At 42.2% G+C, this 18,331-nt stretch overlaps 1 protein-coding gene and 1 long non-coding RNA gene across 22 annotated transcripts in view; one reads left to right on the top strand and one right to left on the bottom strand.

The window, feature by feature from the left end:
• LOC102154640 overlaps positions 1-9,857 on the top strand; it is a 57,610-nt gene extending 47,753 nt beyond the window's left edge. For 11 of the 13 annotated variants that reach the window (XR_005383651.1, XR_005383647.1, XR_005383652.1 and 8 more), the window contains 3 exons: positions 3,136-5,811; positions 6,409-6,578; positions 9,570-9,857. This is a non-coding gene — a long non-coding RNA (uncharacterized LOC102154640). The remainder of the gene's footprint in view (positions 1-3,135; positions 5,812-6,408; positions 6,579-9,569) is intronic. The other 2 variants (XR_005383649.1, XR_005383650.1) reach the window with 2 other exon arrangements.
• Positions 1-18,331, bottom strand: part of CTNND2 (catenin delta 2) — a 913,511-nt gene that overhangs the window by 89,259 nt on the left and 805,921 nt on the right. For 6 of the 9 annotated variants that reach the window (XM_038583308.1, XM_038583313.1, XM_038583310.1 and 3 more), the window contains one exon: positions 11,574-11,724. In XM_038583308.1, coding sequence (XP_038439236.1) covers positions 11,574-11,724 — 151 coding nt within the window. Of the gene's footprint in view, positions 1-11,573; positions 11,725-12,776; positions 12,852-18,331 lie in introns of all 9 variants that reach the window. The other 3 variants (XM_038583305.1, XM_038583306.1, XM_038583307.1) reach the window with 1 other exon arrangement.

Below are 18,331 nucleotides of genomic sequence, written 5' to 3'. Positions count from 1 at the left end.
ACAAACATAAAAAGGGAAAACAGAGAAAGATGTTCTTGTTTCTAAAAAGCTATCAGCCTGGCCAATGAGATAACCCAACTTCACTGGACACATTATGCATTACTATGGATCCTGTACACACATTCCTCATGTACTAAATTTGCAGTGGGGGGCTGTTCCACAGATATCCATGAAAAGGTTCCAGTAGGGCAACAAATTAAACATAGAGTTCTTAGGGAAGTTTTGCAAAGGGTGGCGTTCTCCCTTTGTCTTGGAAGATGGGTAAGGAGTGGAGGAAATGAAAGAGTGGTGTGTGTGTGTGTGTGTGTGTGTGTGTGTGTGTGTGTGTGTAGAACAGCTGAAGTGATGGAGTTGGAGAGAGAAAGGTAAGAATGGGAACCGTAGGGAGCGTGCTCAACTGGAAAGAAAGCTGTGAACTCAGGAACAGTAAGTACAGGGATAGAGAAAGTGAGAGTAAAATTATCTGAAAAATGTAGGTAACATGATGATCCAAACAAGCTGGCAGCTGAACTTTACAGACGAAAGAGGGAAAGGGAGAAGGAGGCATGGGTGAGGGTAGAGAGAGAGATCCTTTGATTCAGAAAACTTATGTCGGAGCTGTAACACAGAGAGAACTCTCTGGGATCCATAGGTGCTCAGCTTCCTAGCCCAACCATAGGTCAAATACTGATCACATCTTGAAACACTTGAACTCAGTGGTGAAAACAGAATTTACCCAAAAGCTGCAACTAAGCTGAATTTAAAGCCCAGATATTGTTAAAATATGTACTGGATTAACTCAGCCCTCCACCTTAGCTACTGATAGAAAAAGAAACGGGGTGTTCTTTTTTTGGAGGTATGTATTATCTACCTCAGTCTATGCTAATACTTTGACACACAGTGTCTGGCATAAGAAACAAATCATAGATGTGCAACGAAGTGGGAAAATGTGATTCAAAATTAGGAGAAAAGATCGCAGTATAGAGAAATCTACAAATAACCCAGAGGGTAGAATAAGCAGACAAGGACTTTATCTGTGATGTTTATATTAAACTATCTAGGGGAAACATGGACAAAATACATGAAAAAAATGGATAAATTCAACAGAGAAATGGAAAGTACAAGAAAGAGCCAAATGAGGATTCTAGAGTTGGAAAATATAGTATCAGAAATAAAGAATTTATATAATGGGCTTTAGAGAAGATTGACCCAAGAGAGAGCCTAGATGTAGAGAGGAGGAGGAGGAGAAAGAAGCAAAGGGAAAAGAAGAAAAGGAAAACCAGGAAAGTTTTATCCTAGAAACCATGACATATTAATATATCAAATGCTGCTGGAAAGGTCAAGCAAGGTCAAAAGAGAGACATGCCCACAGTAGAATAAATGAAGACTTCTGGAGGAGGGGGCTTAATAAAAACTGTTTTATTGAAAAAAAAATCAGGTAGCAGAGTTCATTTTGCTTCATTCACATCATGGACACTGAATAGGCCTTAGTTGGGGGCTTGCCCAGAGCTCAAAGTCAACAGTGATGTGGGGGTGGGAGCACAAGTAGTAAGCTACGGGACCTGCCATGCTACAGGCGGAACTCAAAGGTGAGATGCACAGAAATCACACAGAGAATTCAAGAAATACTCTGAAGAAGTACCAAGAAGGCCTCATGGTGCATCTACAGGGATAAATAAAAGGAAGACAAAAATCCCCAAAGTTTCTATCCATTTCTATCATTGGAAACAGGAAGACAAGTAAAAGACTAGGGCTTGGGATGATGATGATTTGAAAGCCCAGCCTTTTGAACCACAGAGAGAGTGACACAGTGAAGATGTCTTGTGCTGGGGTAAAGGTGGGAGGCGTGTCTTGGGCAGAACTTCCTGATTGTTTCCTGGGCATGCATGGCATGCACAGAAGATAGAACATCTGCACTGTGTTGGGGGGTAAGAGCTCTGTTGGACAACAGCTATGCCCCGCTGGAGCTCATAGATCCAGGAGAGTGGGCAGATGCAGGTGCTCCCTGGACTTTCCTCAGGGCAGAGAAATCACTATTTCAGCATATGTATCACCCATTCATGGTGCACTCTGATGGGAACTCTGGTCCAAAGGGGCAAGCTGAAGCCTTGCTCACCACAGCATTCCCACTGGTCCCAGCATACGGTGGCCCTCCATAACCATCTGCTGGTGAGAGAAGCCTACAGGTCATCTCTCTCACACACTGTATTCTAACATTTTAAGAATAACAAGGTCACTCCTGAAATGGATCAGACTCTCACACAGACGCTATGTGGTCTGTGGAGTTAGTTAACATTCAATTAAAAAGTTTAACCCTACCACTCTCCATTTCATGGCTACAACTTTCCTTTTTGATGAGTAAATTAAACTGTTCAAGTCTCTAAGTACAGACCGTGGGGATTTTTTATCTTTTGATCTGTCTTGTACATTCAATACCCTCTTGGGCTGATATTGTTGAAATACTAGTGACTCCTAATTAAAAGCAACACATTGCACATTACTATATGCCTGCACCAGCCTGGCTGCTACTGTGTCAAGTTCAGTTGCCTACATTCAAGATGAAGGATGATAACATTTGGTACTCAAAGCATATTATGTGCTTTGGGAGACAAGCCACTTGTCCTTTATCATTCTTCTCCAAAGCCATTTATTTTATGTGACATTGTTTAAAGATACTATCATGCACAAAACTGAGTAGGGAAATTTCATTTTAAATCTGAAAAAAAAAACCAGTCTTTTCTGATAGATAATAAATGAACTTTCATGAACTTCTTGGTTGTAAGAAGAAATCTCTGAATTTCAAATAAGTTTCTTGAAACCACTCAGGATATTTTGGTGAGGAACCGCTGGGAATGATTCTCTGCTTCCCCTCACCTAGTACCAAGTATCTCTTTGATTCTAGTCTGACAGGATGAAGAGATGAGATTTTTCTTCTCAAGTTTGCTTCTTCTCAAGGAGCAAACTCTGCTCTTTCTGCTTTTGCCATTTCACAGACCAGCACCCCACCTTCTGGCTGCAGGCTTCCCAGAGGTGGGGCTGCACCTCCATCCACCTCCTGGGTCCCCAGCCTCTTGCCTGGGGCTTGCTATGTCCTTCTTCCTGAGATTGCTGACCCATCTTTACAATGGCTGCCTTCTCTTCCTTTTATTGCCTTAGGTGCCCTCAAGGACAGATCCACTGACACATTCAATATACGATGCCAGCCTACACGCCTTTTCTTTAGCAGAACCCCCAATCATGGATGTCCTTCCCTGCTCTGTAATTCCTCAACACCCAGTGCAATAAATACAACCAAACATAGCCCAAATGGCTAAAAGAGTATTCATCTTTAAATTCTATAACTATTTTCTAATCCACTATTTTTAGTATTAGAGAGTAAAAATAATGATTTCTTCCTACACGATTAAAACTTTTTTTGGAGGGGGTAAGGGAGAGAATTTGGGAGTCTACGTACAGAAGAAATACAATTTAAAAACATTTTCCTGCTAAAAATCCTTTTAGATTCTTAAGATTTGCGGTATTGAGGAGATCCATTTCATTTCTCATGTATTCTCTTCTTGAAAGCATTTTCTTCTGAACTGTTTGGCTAGGCATAAGATGAATGCCTGACCAGTCAGAATAAAGTTAGGTGGATTTTATTTCCTCTTTTCTTTGAGGTCTTTAATCAGAGGTCCTGAAATTTGGATCAACTGGAAATTTCAGTCACTTTTGCCTTTTCCCCACATGGAGTATTTCCAAAGGGCGAATCATTAAGGCTTGTTTAATAAAATAATTATCAGCTCTTCGATTTATTTACAAGTCCCCTTCCAAGCAATTCTTATCTGCCAGACCCAGCCGCCAAAATTCCCCAACAGGTGTCTGAAGCTAATTAACGAAGAACTCATAGCTCCGCAGGAAAGGAAGGCAGCATTCATGAGATTAGGCTCTTGGGTTTGGGGGTTCTAACAGACACCTAATCTGAAGATACCAAGTTTTGGCTAAAGCACACAGCTTTTCTGCTGCCTAGAGTTTGGCTTGTGAAATCAAGTTATTAAAGAGAGCCAGCAAAGAGTGCTCTGATAAATCACCTCGTCTGGGAAACCAGGCTTCTTTTTAAAATACTAATTGAAATTGCATGTGTTTTAATTAAAACAACATCTGCCAGGGTCTGAAGAAACACATTTTGAAAAGTAGACAAGGTATGTCTCTAAAATGTCCTCAAGCCTACTTAATAAAGTGATCCTTACACATTCCCAGGAATGAAAAAAACACATGGCCTCCCAGTTGCACTGAAGTCTCCAGAGCTTCTGGTGTTTCTCTGGACAAAGGTGGGATTCCCCAAGGTCAAGAACACGGGCAAAGGAGATACCTTCAGTGCTGTGAAAGGGCTGTCCTCCAGCACAGGAGGCCTATATTTCAGAATGTTGTCCCCTATGAAAGCCATCTACAGGAGATGAGAAACTGAAACACTCACATATTTTAATTTTTTTTTAAGATAGAGAGGGGAGGGGAGGAGCAAAAGGGGAAGGAGAGAGAGAATCTTCAACAGACCCCAAGCTCAGTGTGGAGCCTGACTTTGCAACCCTGAGATCATGACCTGAGCTGAAATCAAGAGTCGGATGCTTAACCCACGGAACCACCTGGGTGCCTCCTTGCCCCCGACTTTACCTGATGAGTGGGCCATATAGCTTTAGAGGCCTCTGTTCTCCGGTTTTGCTAGGAAGCACTGTGCGTGCAAAGTGATATTTTCAGTACATAGGGGATGATGACCAATATGTGTTTCAATCCTGGGCCAAAAGAATTCAGACAAACTTTGAGAAATGACTTCCTGAGTAATATTTGGAATGCTTCTTCTTGGAGATGGAGACCTTGCTTAGGTATCTCTTTATTTGCCTGAGAACATGGTGTCATGATTAGAGAATTGAATAAAAATGTAACCCAAAGTTTGGATCAAGATCAATACTGGCAGGTCTACAATTCCGTGGATAGTCATTTCAAGAAATTCAACTGCGAGATCACTAAATAAAAGAAAATGTTTACAAAGCTATCCAACATTCAGGACAGCAAAGATATAATGAAGATATTTCCCCCCTTTCCCTCTAGTTCTCCAAAAGAAAATATACATGGATCCCTAGGTAACCATCCAGCTTGGAGGAGGTCATTCTATCGACAGAATTGATGATCTTCTTCTTTATTCAGCCTTTATTTTCACTTAAAAGGAAGTTTTTATGTTGTCCTTTAAATATAACCAGCAACCACTGTCCATAAACAGTCTTTACAGTGGTCAGATAAAATCTCTCGCCCAAATATTTAAAACCTTGTGGCAAGAAGGAAAAAAAAGCTAGGAAGGGAATGCCCCCAACCCCTTTCCCTGAATGAATGAAAAGGATAATCAGAAAACCCCAAAAGGGGAGAGAAACAGCAATGAATGGATTTACTGCTTAACTAATAATGAACTCCCAGGCAAGAAACTACCCTTATTTTATTCACAATTTCATCAGTGTGGGAAAGTGTGCGATGTGCTCCATTAGGGTACACCTGGACATTGGGGCTCCTTTCTCCACCTCTCCTGGTGGTTAGAGCCAGCAGAGTTCTTTCAGGAAATGGCCCCCTCCTGAGCTCAGAGAGAGTCAAATTTTGCCTGGTGCTCCTTTGGAACTTGGAACCAATTGACAGAGTGTTGCTTAGATGGAAGCTCAGCTAGCTGATGCGGTGAGTAGAAGGTTGGTTGAATGAGCGGAATGTGTGGGGCCATCAGTCACAGCAACATTCTTGTGGATCATTCTGGATGTGGTGACCCAACCATCCAAATGATAATAGAGGAAAAGAGTCAAGCAAAGCAGAGAGGATGAGGTAAACCAGGGAAGGGCTAGATTGAAGGCAGTGGAAAGTCCTTCTCTTCAGTCCAGGGAGGGATGCAGGGGAGCAGGAAGGATGCTTCCAGATGCCAGCCCTAGCTTGCCTGCCAGAAAGTGTGGCAAGCAGCCACCACCTACCCGGGAAGCGTAGGGAGGGTGCTCCATTATCTCTGCCAATACTACCCGAAGGGGTGCAGCCACTCGCCAACATGAACTTCTGGCAATGATCAAGGCACACACAGAAAACGTTACTATTTCCTACCCAATCTCAGGCCTCTTCCCAGGAGGCAGCAGGATGAGTTTGAGCCTGACAAGAGTCCTGGATTCCAGGGGCCATCTACGCTGTCTTTCTATTCCCTAGAAGCCGTGGAAGAAGCTGAAACAGACATTTCCCCTACCCCTTCTTCTCTATCTGGGATTCCCCAAACCTCCTCCAGATCATTCTTCAGGATAAATACCAGTGTTTTTCACCCACCAGTGAGTTAGTTCAGCAAATATGTATTGAGTGCCTGTTACAGGCACAACAAGGTGCGAGTCACTGTAGGGCATAAAAATAAATATGGTATCTAATCCCTGCCTATTATCTCGTTAGGGGAAGATGCAGAGCATACATATGAAAACCTAACAGACATTGCAAACATAGGATTACACGATGGAAATCTCAGACAAATTGTCTCTTATCAGCCACCTACGAGCTACCTCTACTCTGAGTTCAAGAAGTAGCCTTCATTGGGAAGGCCACACCAAGTTGAGCTTTGAATGGTAGGTGGGAGGTCCATAAGCATGTAAGTGGGAATAGTGGTATGACAAATGGCATGGCTGAAGAATTCATGAAAAATCCACTAGACATAAGAGGCAGTTTGGGGTGGCATGGGCAGGGCTTCAAATATGGCACCGAGGCATTCACAGAGTACATCATCTTGCCTGTTGGGAAACTTACTTGCAGTGCCAATGTTACCCCTGGAAACAGTTTTGATGTAGTCTTGATTTTCTGGGCCTTCTGCAGATGCAGCAAAACAAAACGGTTCATTTGATGAAATGACTCTTTTTAATGATTATTTTCCATGGATGGATAGCAATGGGTTAATGACCACTGTTTGCCGGGTGATCAACATCTCTCTTGTCTAGATGTCTAGATATATGCTTTAAGTTTCTTTTTATTTTTTATTTTTTGAGTTTTGTTTGCTGGTTGGCAGAGAAGGTAGGGATTTGGCTAAAATAAATACCTGCCGAGGGATCCCTGGGTGGCGCAGCGGTTTGGCGCCTGCCTTTGGCCCAGGGCGCGATCCTGGAGACCCAGGATCGAGTCCCACGTCGGACTCCCGGTGAATGGAGCCTGCTTCTCCCTCTGCCTGTGTCTCTGCCTCTCTCTCTCTGTGACTATCATAAATAAAAAAAAAAATACCTGCCATCTTTATCAGGATTGAAAACGTGCTGAAATGCATGGCATTTTGTTATTGAAAGGATAATAATATTGTTTGCTCTGTTTATTGAAGCTAATTATTACCATTATTGATAAAAAACCTTCCTGAATGATGAAATAACATTTCAGTCAGGAGGATAATTAACATTTTGGAAGGCAGCAAAGAAATGTACGCATGTGCACAAATTTGGATGGTTGAACCAAATCATTGAGAAGAACAGGAAGGTCCATCTATAGATGGAGAGAGAGAGAAGTAGATAATACTTATTGCCCAATGGCAGTCACAGACACAGAACCATGGAAACTCATGGGAAGAGGGTGTTCCTTCTAGATGATCTTCATGAGACCTGAGGGTGTAGGAGGATCTTTGTTCAACAGTTTCTTGGGAGCTTTCCCAATAGTGGAATCCTGGAAGATGAACATTATTCCTTAACCGGAATGTGACAGCAGCCCCTCCCCTCCCTTAGCTAAAAGAACCATCTACAAAGAGTTGCAATTTAAACTGAAATCCCAAACCAGTGATGGGAAAAAACAGAGTTTCTTCTGAAATTGTGAGTGTCTGCAGAAACCTAGTAAATTTTAGGAGGAAAATGAACTAGTTTTTAAAGGCGATTTTCTTTATTAATATAAAGTGCTTTTCTTTAAGTTTACCTTAATTTGCTTACTTAATGTTTTGCTAATTGGGGTTCATCTAAAATGATGGCCAGACAGGGGAAAAATGTACTTCTGTCATTGATTCAGTGAAAATTTATGAAGTCCCTATTATGGATCCAGGTGCTCTTCTAGGTACATGGGCTACCCCAATAAACTGAAAAGACAGAACTTGCTGCCCTTGGTGGGCATACATTCCAGTGGTAGGGAGGTGGGCAAAAAGCAAGATAAAGAAGCATTATGCTATATATTAGGAGGTGACTGGTGCTGTGGAGAGAAGCAAAATGAAGAAGGAGGTGGAGTTTAAGAATGGTGGTCAGACAAGGTTCTACTGGAATGTAAAGCCTGAGTGAGATGAGAATACAGGTGCATGGGCACTTGGAGAAAGAGGACTGCAGGCAGAGGCAGAGGCCAGTTCAAAGGCCCTGAGGCAAATCATGGCTCACATGAACCAGTGACCTCAGCTTGTTAGTGACAGTGAGAGGGGAGAAGGTAAGTGTGGAGAGGAAACCAGAGAGTTGGATCATGTACAACCATATCTGCCTGGCAAAGATTTCACTCACACTGGGCCAACAGGAGAAGTGACACGCTCTGCATAGGGTCTTAACAGGACCACTCTGGCTGCTGTGTTGAGAGTGGACGGTCGGGGGCGATGGCAGGGGCAGAGAGACTGGGTAGGTGACATGGTAGTAATGAGGTAGCTGAGTGATGATGGGAGTTTGGGGAAAAAGCAATGAAGATGAGAAGTGTCAGTTCTGGGTGAATGCAGAGGGTGATCAGATTTGCTGGCAGACTGGATACAGGGACTGAAGAGTCAAAGGGCACTGCAAGGTGCCTATCCTGGACAGTGGCAAGGACACAGTGCCATTTGCTGTCCGGGGAAGACTGTGCAGGGAACGGGGTAGGAGGCAAAGTTAAGAAACTCAGGTCCGGAGGCCTACGTGGGATGCGCGATGGAGGCCCAGCAGAGATGCTGGGCGGAGAGCTAGACCCAGAGGTGTGGGATTCGCACAGGAGTCATCCACCTGGGAGTCATCAGAATACAGGTGATCTTTCACACCCTGAAACCACAGGAGGTCACCAAAGCTTGAGATGAGAAGTGATAGAAAACAGAGGTCCAAATTCCACTCTTTACCATTGTCGCTGCCATTTGTTCAAAAGCACTGCAGTTTCCTTTTCAATATGCCAAGGTCTGTACAGCATTTCCTATAAAAATCACTGCTTGATACAGTATCTAAAACAAAGGAACTAGCAGAGGTCACATTCCCTTTCTCCTACATAGAACAGAAAGGTGTGTTGTCGTTTTGTTTTGTTAGATTCTGCTTTTCTCATTCAAGAAAAAAGTTATTGATTCCATAAAGTCAGTGACTTGGATATTTTCACTTCTATTTTTGGACGGCTGGCTCCCTTTCCTGTCTGGTGACATTTGATAGTAAAGGCTTAATTTAACATGGGCAATATGGAGCTCCAAATGTTCCTGCCTCAGAGAGAGTACTAGATAACTGGCTGCTGAGAAAGAAGAGATGCCTGCAAGCTAGAAAAGCAATCAATAGTTCCCTATTTTGTTATATTTTAATCCTGCAAAAGAAATAAAACACGCAAACACACAATACCTAGTAGTTAGTATCCAGGCAGTAGACTGATTAGCTATTGATTTTTTTCCTCTCTATTTTACACAGGAGCAACAGAATTTTATTGGAAGCCCTGGTTCTGTCCCGTCTGAAACGACTATGTGAGGAAAGAAAAAGTGGATGTGGAGAAGGAAACCTTTGGAGTTAATGGCCTAGTTTAAATATACAAAATCCACGAAGAACTTTCAAGTTAAATTCAAACTAAGTATAAATATCCAATTGTGAGGGTTTTTTTTTTTCATGCCTTATAATACACTGTGAGCTTAAGAAATGATTGCATTAATTAGACGCAGATTTGAAGTCTGGTTGAAGTCCCCATAAATAAATAAATGGATGAAGGTCTGCAAACATTTTTGTTTTTATTGGAGGATATGATGGGTATTATGAAATCAAAGAAAAAAAGTGGCTCCTTTCCAGATCACAAAGGACTTAGAATGCCATGCTCAGGAAGGAGGATAGCAGAAAGAGACCCACGTATCTATGTGAAATCTGTGTATGAAATTTGGACTCAGGCGTGATACTCCAACTGCCGCAGGAATGGAATCTTGCCCCTTTGTCATGCTCACCTCCTTGGCTTTCTCCCTTTCCCCAGCTCAGAGGCTGCATAATGTGAACCTCAAGCATGGTGGGTGGTCCAGCTCCTTGCTACCCAAACTCCACTGACACCTGTTACCTTCAAGCAGGCTTGCCAGGCTTCATGCTGCACTCACCATAGACCCTACTAAAATCATCTCTTTAATTCCAGAGGCCTGTGCCTCTCCCTGGGCGGGTCCCTTGGTTGACCACTTCTCCAGGCATCCCTGGGCTTGGCCTGGGATCTTCCAACCTGCAGAGAGAGGAGCCAGGAAGCCTCTCTCTGACTTGGGCTCCTACCACTCACTCTGCATCACACACACGAGACCTCCTGAAGACCCTGAAGCTATTACACAGCTCCTAGCTCCCCCATGGGAGGCTACCTGCAGAAGCTGCTCCTTCATTTTGTTTGCTCTTCCCCCAAGATATCCACATGACCCACTCCCACCTCTTTCAGGTCTTTGCTCAAATGTCACTCACCTTCCCACAACTCCTATCTTTGACCTCCCACTTAAAATCACATTCCCTAGGCTGAGTAAAAGAAGCCAGACACAAAAGCTCACATATTATATGATTCTATTTACATAAAATATCCGGAATTGGGATGTCTGCAGAGGCAGAAAGGAGATTGTGGCTGCCAGGGGCTTGGATGAAAATGTTTTGGAACTTGATAGGTATGGTGGTTGTAGGACATTGTGAAAATGCTACATAACACCGAAATGGGGCACTCTGAAGTGGTGAATGTAATGGTAGGTAAATTTCAACTCAATGAAAAAATATTGCAACCTCATAATTAGTTTCCTTTGCCTTGTGGAAGGTTTCTAACACCCCATTGGGTTCATGTGTATATTTTTTTCTTTGCACCTCTCCCGAATGTAAACCCCTCAAGGGCAAGACTTTCCATCTCTTTTGCTTACTGCTATCACCTCCAGGGCTGGGACAGGCCTGGAACAAAGCAGGTCATGGGTAAATATTTGATGAATAAATAGATGAATATGTGACCTCCTGAATACTTCATTAATAAAAGAGCCTTCCTATTTTTTAAATACCGAATTAGAAGGAGATAAGTCTTTTAAAAATAGGATTAAAGAGCCATGTGGCTTAATCCAAAATGAATCTTAAAACAGACAGGGGAGAGATGCGGCGCGTATCCATGAGAATTCCAGCTCACCATGTAGAAAGCAAACGAACAACCCGACAGACATTCAGAGGCTTGGAACAATGGCATCCAGTGCTGAGCGCGGTGGTTGTTTTTAAGTGGCAAGGATTAGGAATGTCAACAGATCTCACATTTTCCTTTAACTTCTAAAAGATAAACCAGTGTATTGGATTTAAACTAGCAGGGGCAGCTAAGCGCCCCTAAGACACACACCATTTCTGCAGGTACAGATGTTCCACCCATGGATTCAACCACATGCACCCCACCAGGAAATATTTTCCACTTATAGTCTGAGATGCTGTGAACTGGGGAGAACATACCGATGAGCTCCTTGTTTCTGACGTCCAAGGCCATGTTCCGGAGCGCCGTGGCCACCGCGCACACCACACGGTCGTTGTCTATTCGAAGCAGCTCCACGAGGATGGGCAGGCCTTTCTCTTTGCGGACAGCAGCTCGGATATATACTGACCACTGCAACAAGAGGGAAGGCAAAGATCTTAGAAGCTGAGGTGGAAAACCCTATAAGCAGATAGCACGTGTGCGTTTTCAGACTGTTGTTTACAGAAGCCAAAAAGTTGAATGATCAAGACCTACTCGTAGAATGGGTCGAATGTGTTAGGCACATGCTGAAATGTCTAAACTTTATTTTCTGCCTTCAAGATATGATAGAGGTTTCTCGGTTAATCGGTTAACCGTGCTTCATCTCTCTGCTACCAGCATTTGCAGTCCTTGACTTGGCAAAGCATTTGTAGGATGTGAGTGCTTGATGTTTTAGGATGAGGAGGTGGTAGGACAGGAAGGGCTGGTGTTTGGTATGAAATGGAATTAAAAAAAAGTCTAGGAAAGGTAGAGAATGTTAAAAGATGGAAAGTAGGTAATTTTTTTTAGGTTCTAGCATTTGGAGGTGGGGCAGGGAGGTGAGTTGGCGAACATACTGCCAATATGTTATTGGCTAAATAAGAAAGACATGAATAAGGAAAAGGTAGGGGTAGGGAGTGGTAAATGTGATATTTAAAATTTTAAAATCAAGAGTAAAAATTGTAAGAGAATTTCAAGGAAACACACTTAGATCAAAATATATTATGTCTAGGGCCACAATTCAACATCCAATTTATAAAGACATACAATTGGTTTTAGATTGGTGGCTCTTGGCTTTAGTGGAACACACTGCATCTTGCTGATGAAATGTACTTGCAACATCAGGATGATAAAGCATTCAGATTCATTTAATGGAATGTAGGTAGGCCCAGATTTTCCAGACATTTACGTATGTATACTTTATACTAGTGCTTGGTGTTCCAGAGAAGAGTACGCACTGTAAAAATCAAACATTATAAGGTTCTTATTCTGTTGCAATTTTATTTACAATCTAAGAAAATGACATTCATGACACAAAGTTCTGGATTCTGTGACAGAGTCCTCCAGGGGACCACCGAAGGTGCCGCAAAATCCCCACCCCTCCCCCGCCAGGCCCCTCCATCCCCCTTCCCCATTGGGGCAGGCACCCCAGAGCTGGCTCTCACCTGTGGCAGGCAGGGAGCCCCCTCTGGCAGTGAACGTAGGGCATACGCCATGCCTGCCACATCCTCAGCCCAGCCCTGCATGAAATATGAGATTAAAAAACACACACAACTTCATCCTGTCCTGCATCAGAAGTCACATTCACATAGTTTATCACCATCAACTCATACTGTCTGTTTTTCTCCTGCCCCCTCCCTGTCTCAAGCTCTAGGAAGCCTGAAGGGTGGGGAAACAGAGAGAACTTCCTAAAACACCTCGTGATTGCAATGAACTATTTCACAGTGCTGCTCTCAGGCAGTAAAGAAATCCACAGTCAGAAAGTCTTAGACATGGAAAAACCTCTAAGTTTGGAAGCTGCTTATTGGAATTTGGGTGTCTGGATGGGATATCCCCTCTGAGGGAAGAAGGACCTTCATGGAGACAGTACAAAACCTTCTTTAGTGTCATCGGAAATTTCACTTGCAGTTTGACATGCTGAGATATGATTCTCATCTACCTCTTCCACTACCTGTGAACCTCCTTGTCTCCAGTGCCCCAAAAAGACTAGACACCTGTGCTTATGCAGCCCACTCATTGTTGGTTTCCTTTCCTAAAACTAAGAAGGGAAGCTAGATAAAAGAAGATAATGGGAATCAGATGTAGGATTAATGTTTACATATTGTAAGATGAACATCAAACATAAACTTTAAGGCTGTGGAGATATTCTGGACCTTGTAAGAGACCATAAGCCCTGAAGCATAAGCCCTAAGATGACCTCTTTTTCAGTAGCAACTCATTCCAGGCCTGGGATGTTGACTTGTACATTAGTGATCTCTTCGGTTCCCTAGGAGGTTTGGCATTAGTAACCTTATTGTGCAGATGCAGAAATCTAGATACAAGGATTTTAAATAATCTGCCCACAGGGTCACTTATGCCTGGGCCTGTTATTCCACAACTGCTTCTCTTTATGATGCTGACAATACTCCCTTCTTTGCTATCACCTCTCTGCCACCTAATCCTCTGTGCTCAGGCCCCCAGACACTGCCTTGCCCTCCACTCCACCCTCCCAACAGAGGGGAACCTGGCCATATCTGAAATGAGCCAAGAAAGGAAGGATCTGAATTTCCTCTTAGAAGTTCAGCTATTATACCCTACCCATGTTGGATGGAAAGGTAATTTGGTGTTTGGAAAAAGAGTGACAATGCTTTAGCTTTCTGGAAAGTGATGTTAGAGTAACAAAAAGTGGCTGCACATGGCTGAAAATGTGTATGTGTCCAGGTATGCCTTTTTGGTATGAGAACATGGCCAACCATGGTAGGTTATCCCTAAGTGGAAAAAGATAATCAGATAATGGATTTGATTTTACATTACTGATAACACAGACAGTAACTTTTATTTTGAAACCTTTAATTCTGTGGCTTGCAGGTACAATTGAGCCTTGAACAACACAGAGATTGGGGCATTGACCACCTGTGTGGTCAAAAATCTGCATAAGACCTCTGACTCCCCCAAAATTTCACTACTAATAGCTTGCTGTTGACCTGAAACCTTACCAATAATGTAAAGAGTAGATCAACACATATTTTGTATGTTCTATGCATTTATACTGTATTCTTATTATAAAGTAAGCTAAAGAAAAGGGAATGTTATTCAAGAAATCATAAGGAAGAGAAAACACATTTACAATACTGCTGTAGTTATTGAAAAACAATCTGTGACTAAGTGGGTCTTGCACAGTTCAAACTCATATTGTTCAAGAGTCAACCGCATATGGAAAATACTCAATATTGGCTCAATAAAAGACAACTCAGAATAAATTATTTACATTTCACTCAGGACACGTTGCAAGTTTCCACAAGTTTTTTTGACATGCAAAGCTATGTGACACTGATGGTTTCTATACAGTCTTGGAGTAGATCATGTGTAACCTATGTGTGTAAACTACATGAGACCAAGCAAGAACAAGTAAGAGTACAGGAGCTGAAAGAAAGAAAGGTATTCAGGAAATGGGGAATGTTTCATAGGTGCACTCAACACAGAAAGCTCATATACAGCTCATATACAGGTTTTCCAGAAGGGAAGTGAGCTGCTTTAGAAAGCATGGCAGCCTCTGTGGTGGCAGAAAGATGTATGGGTTGCCCACAGTTTTGTAAAAGAAACAAAAGTAGGAGAGTATCACTGGCATAAAAATAGCTGAACAAGAGAGAAAAAATGTAAAGTGTATCATAACTCATTGTGGTTGAGGTGGAAATCTTTGGATGAGACCTCAACTTTCTGTAAGTGGAATGAGAGCATTGTGTGCTGAGCATGCCACAACAGAGGGAAGGCTGTGGACCAGGAGGATGCCTTTAAGAAAAATGGTCTATGAGCTGAAGAGAGGATGTTTCATGATTCAAAAAGAGAAGAAGGGAGAGGAGAAGGAAGAAGAGGAGGAGAATGACAAAGAGAAGATGGAGGAGGAGGAGGAGGAGGTGCTGGTCCAGGAGAAAAGAGCACAGACATGTCTCCAATTGTTCCTGGTGACATGCTTTCCCAGTGATGATCTCAGGGGAGTTACAAGCCTTCAAAATATTTCAGCAAAAACAAACCTAACACTTAAACCAACTGTCAGGTACTGCTCTAATGTCTTTATATATGTTAACTCACTTAATCCCCATCTCAGCCCCATGTGGTATGCACTACAGTTCCTTCCATTCTACAGATGAGGAAAGGAAATCACAGCAAGGCATCACAGCCTGCAGATACTCATCCAGGTCTTGAACCTAGGGAGCACTGCCCCAGAGTTGGTGTACTTGACCATCATTCCCATCTGCCTCTCAGAAGGCAGTGTAAGTTATATACATCTGCACTCGTAGTTGATATAATCCTTACAAATGCACCAATTAACCTTGGTTTAATAACTGATGTTATTACTTTGGACTTGGAATAACCTGTTTTGCACTCCTTGAAACTCCTGAGTTAAAGACCTTTTGAGTGCTGTTAATGGAGCTACTATACATTTCAACCTCGTCTTGAGAAACAGCTTTCCCCAATTTAGCAGACCTGATACAATAAGTTGTATATAATTGGAATTACAAAGAGAAAGGCCTTGTTTGTGTCAGGAAAGGATCGCTTCTACGCATGTGATGGGACAGCAATTCAAACCACTAAATGTTTTCCTCCTCCTCCTCCTTCTTGCTCATAGCTCTTTCTGGAGAAAGGCCCCACCATTATTTGGCCCAATGACAACTGCTATTGTCAGGATGGGACAGAGCACAAAGCAGTGAAAAAGCAGTGAATGCTGAGAGGTTTTTGTTGTTTTAGATTCTATCTATCTATCTATCTATCTATCTATCTATCTATCTATCATCTATCTATTTATTTATTTAGAGAGTGTGAGCAGGGGGAAGGGCAGAAAGAAAGTGAGAAAAGTGAGAGAGACAATCTCAAGCTGACTCCATGCTGAGCACAGAGCCTGACACAGGACTCTTTTTCACAACCCTGAGATCATCACTTGAGCGGACATCAAGAGTCAGATGCTCAATCGACTGACCCACCCAGGCATTTCACTGTGAACGGTGTGGACAGTGCCTGCCAGGGTTAAGGAGAGGATGTGGCTGCATCCCATAAGGGCTTAATAGTTGGAGGGGCAGGTGTGGGCCAGGAGAGCACCTTAGATCAAAGACAGTCCATTCACGAATTGTCATATCCCATCTGAGACCCTACCTAGCAGGACAAGGAAGTTTGTCCTGGGTAAGAGGTGGCTTAAGACAACAGATAACTCCACACTGAGAAATGGACACCCAATCCCTGTTCCCTGCAGGGATATGCCTGTACAACATGACCCCCACCCCAAGTTTAGCATCAACTGCAGGGGGCAGGAGAGGATGGAGGCTGAAAAACAATATGGCCAAGTGTTAAGCCTGAAGAGACTGAGAAATAAATAGCTGCATATTATTGAGTTTACCTAGAAAGATCTAGATGTTCTTTTTTCTTTTTTCCCTTTCTGCATTGGACAAAAGGAGAGCTCAGAGATGAACCCAAATTGAATTACACAAAATAAAGTTACACAAGCTTTTGTCCAATAATGTTCCTTGTTGTTCATATGGAGAGTTTGGTAATAAGGTGAAGTCAACACCTTCTAAACCTTTCAACTCAGGCTACATTGATCCCATGTGGATTATCAGGAGCTTTGCTTTTTAAATATTTTATTTATTTATTTGTTTGAATGACAGAGAGAACATCTAGGGAGAGGGGCAGAGGGGGAGGAAGAGAGAGAATCTCAAGCCGACTCCCCGTTGAGTGCCCAGCCCGAGGAGGGGCTCAATCTCATGATTCTGAGATCATGACCTGAGTGGAAGCCAAGAGTCAGACTCTTAACTGAATGAGCCACCCAGGTTCCCCTGGAACTTTACTTTTTAAATTCCCAGCCCAGCCATAAACAGGATGGATGGCTACAATTTTACCAGAAATTTCTGCTCTGCTTAAACTGATTTAGTTAAGGGTGATTTGTGTTCAAAAAGGAGATTAATACTGTAATGTAGCTAACTTCTCCTTCTTGAAATCCCAATAATTTTCTAAATAACTAGGGATAGTGTTCTCCTTTCAGTACTAAATTTTTGTATTAAGAGGCTGAACTCATGATTGCCAGACTCCTGAATTTTTTTATTAATATCACTATTCATATTAAATATTAATATTTTTATTAATATCTTACAAGTTCTCCTGCTTTAGAAGTATAGTCTGCAATTAAGTGGTCTTCTGTTGCATGACTGTTTTCCCATTGAATTCCCTTACCAAATTCCCCATTTTTTCTTTTGATATGGTAAAGAAAAGTCACATTTCCAAACCAAACTCTACCAAACATAATTTCACCTTTCAGAAGCATTTTAGCATCCTGTAGTGTCAAGGACCACAATCCCACAGCTGTAAAATGTAATGAATTTCACACAGGTTACACAAGATTTTGAAATTTGTTTTTGAATTTGTTTATGATATCATGTTATCTACCGCGGTGTCTCATTCTCATGGCAAGAGGGAAGAAAGTACCAATTTTTCTATTTATTTATTCAGTCTCATTTTACTATAACAAGAATGTTCAAAATATTCAGAAACATGGAGATAGGGCATGGCTTTTGCTGCATGCCTCACATTCTTCTCTCTAGCGTGGACCTGTATCTCAACTACTGTGTTCATCTAGGAGTGCGGTTGGTGATTACAACGGGATATATGAAGCAACTGGGCAATTTTACCACAAGGCCATTTAAATGCTTTGTTGTGTTGTGGTTGGACATAGGACTTAGGTGTCTACTGTTTAAATTCAGATCTTGTTGCAGGATTTTATATTTTTGTTTTCAAAATCCATTTTAAAAAGTTCTATCTGTAATAAGGAGGACTAGAGAAGAACTCCTTTGTGTCATTAAACCAATAAATTAGTTTAATAAATGAAATTTTAATGAAGGTAATGGCAGCTATTGCATATCTAAAGTGTTTTTATTTTTAAAATGTAAGTCAGGTTAGTGCAAAGACTGAATTTTATTGCAAGTGTTTATGCAATGCTGGAAATATTAATGTCCAAGCAAGACAACTTCCTGGGGCA

Source organism: Canis lupus, chromosome 34 (assembly GCF_011100685.1).
Source record: "Canis lupus familiaris isolate Mischka breed German Shepherd chromosome 34, alternate assembly UU_Cfam_GSD_1.0, whole genome shotgun sequence".
Taxonomy (NCBI): domain Eukaryota; kingdom Metazoa; phylum Chordata; class Mammalia; order Carnivora; family Canidae; genus Canis; species Canis lupus.
This window is presented reverse-complemented; position numbering and strand designations above follow the sequence as displayed.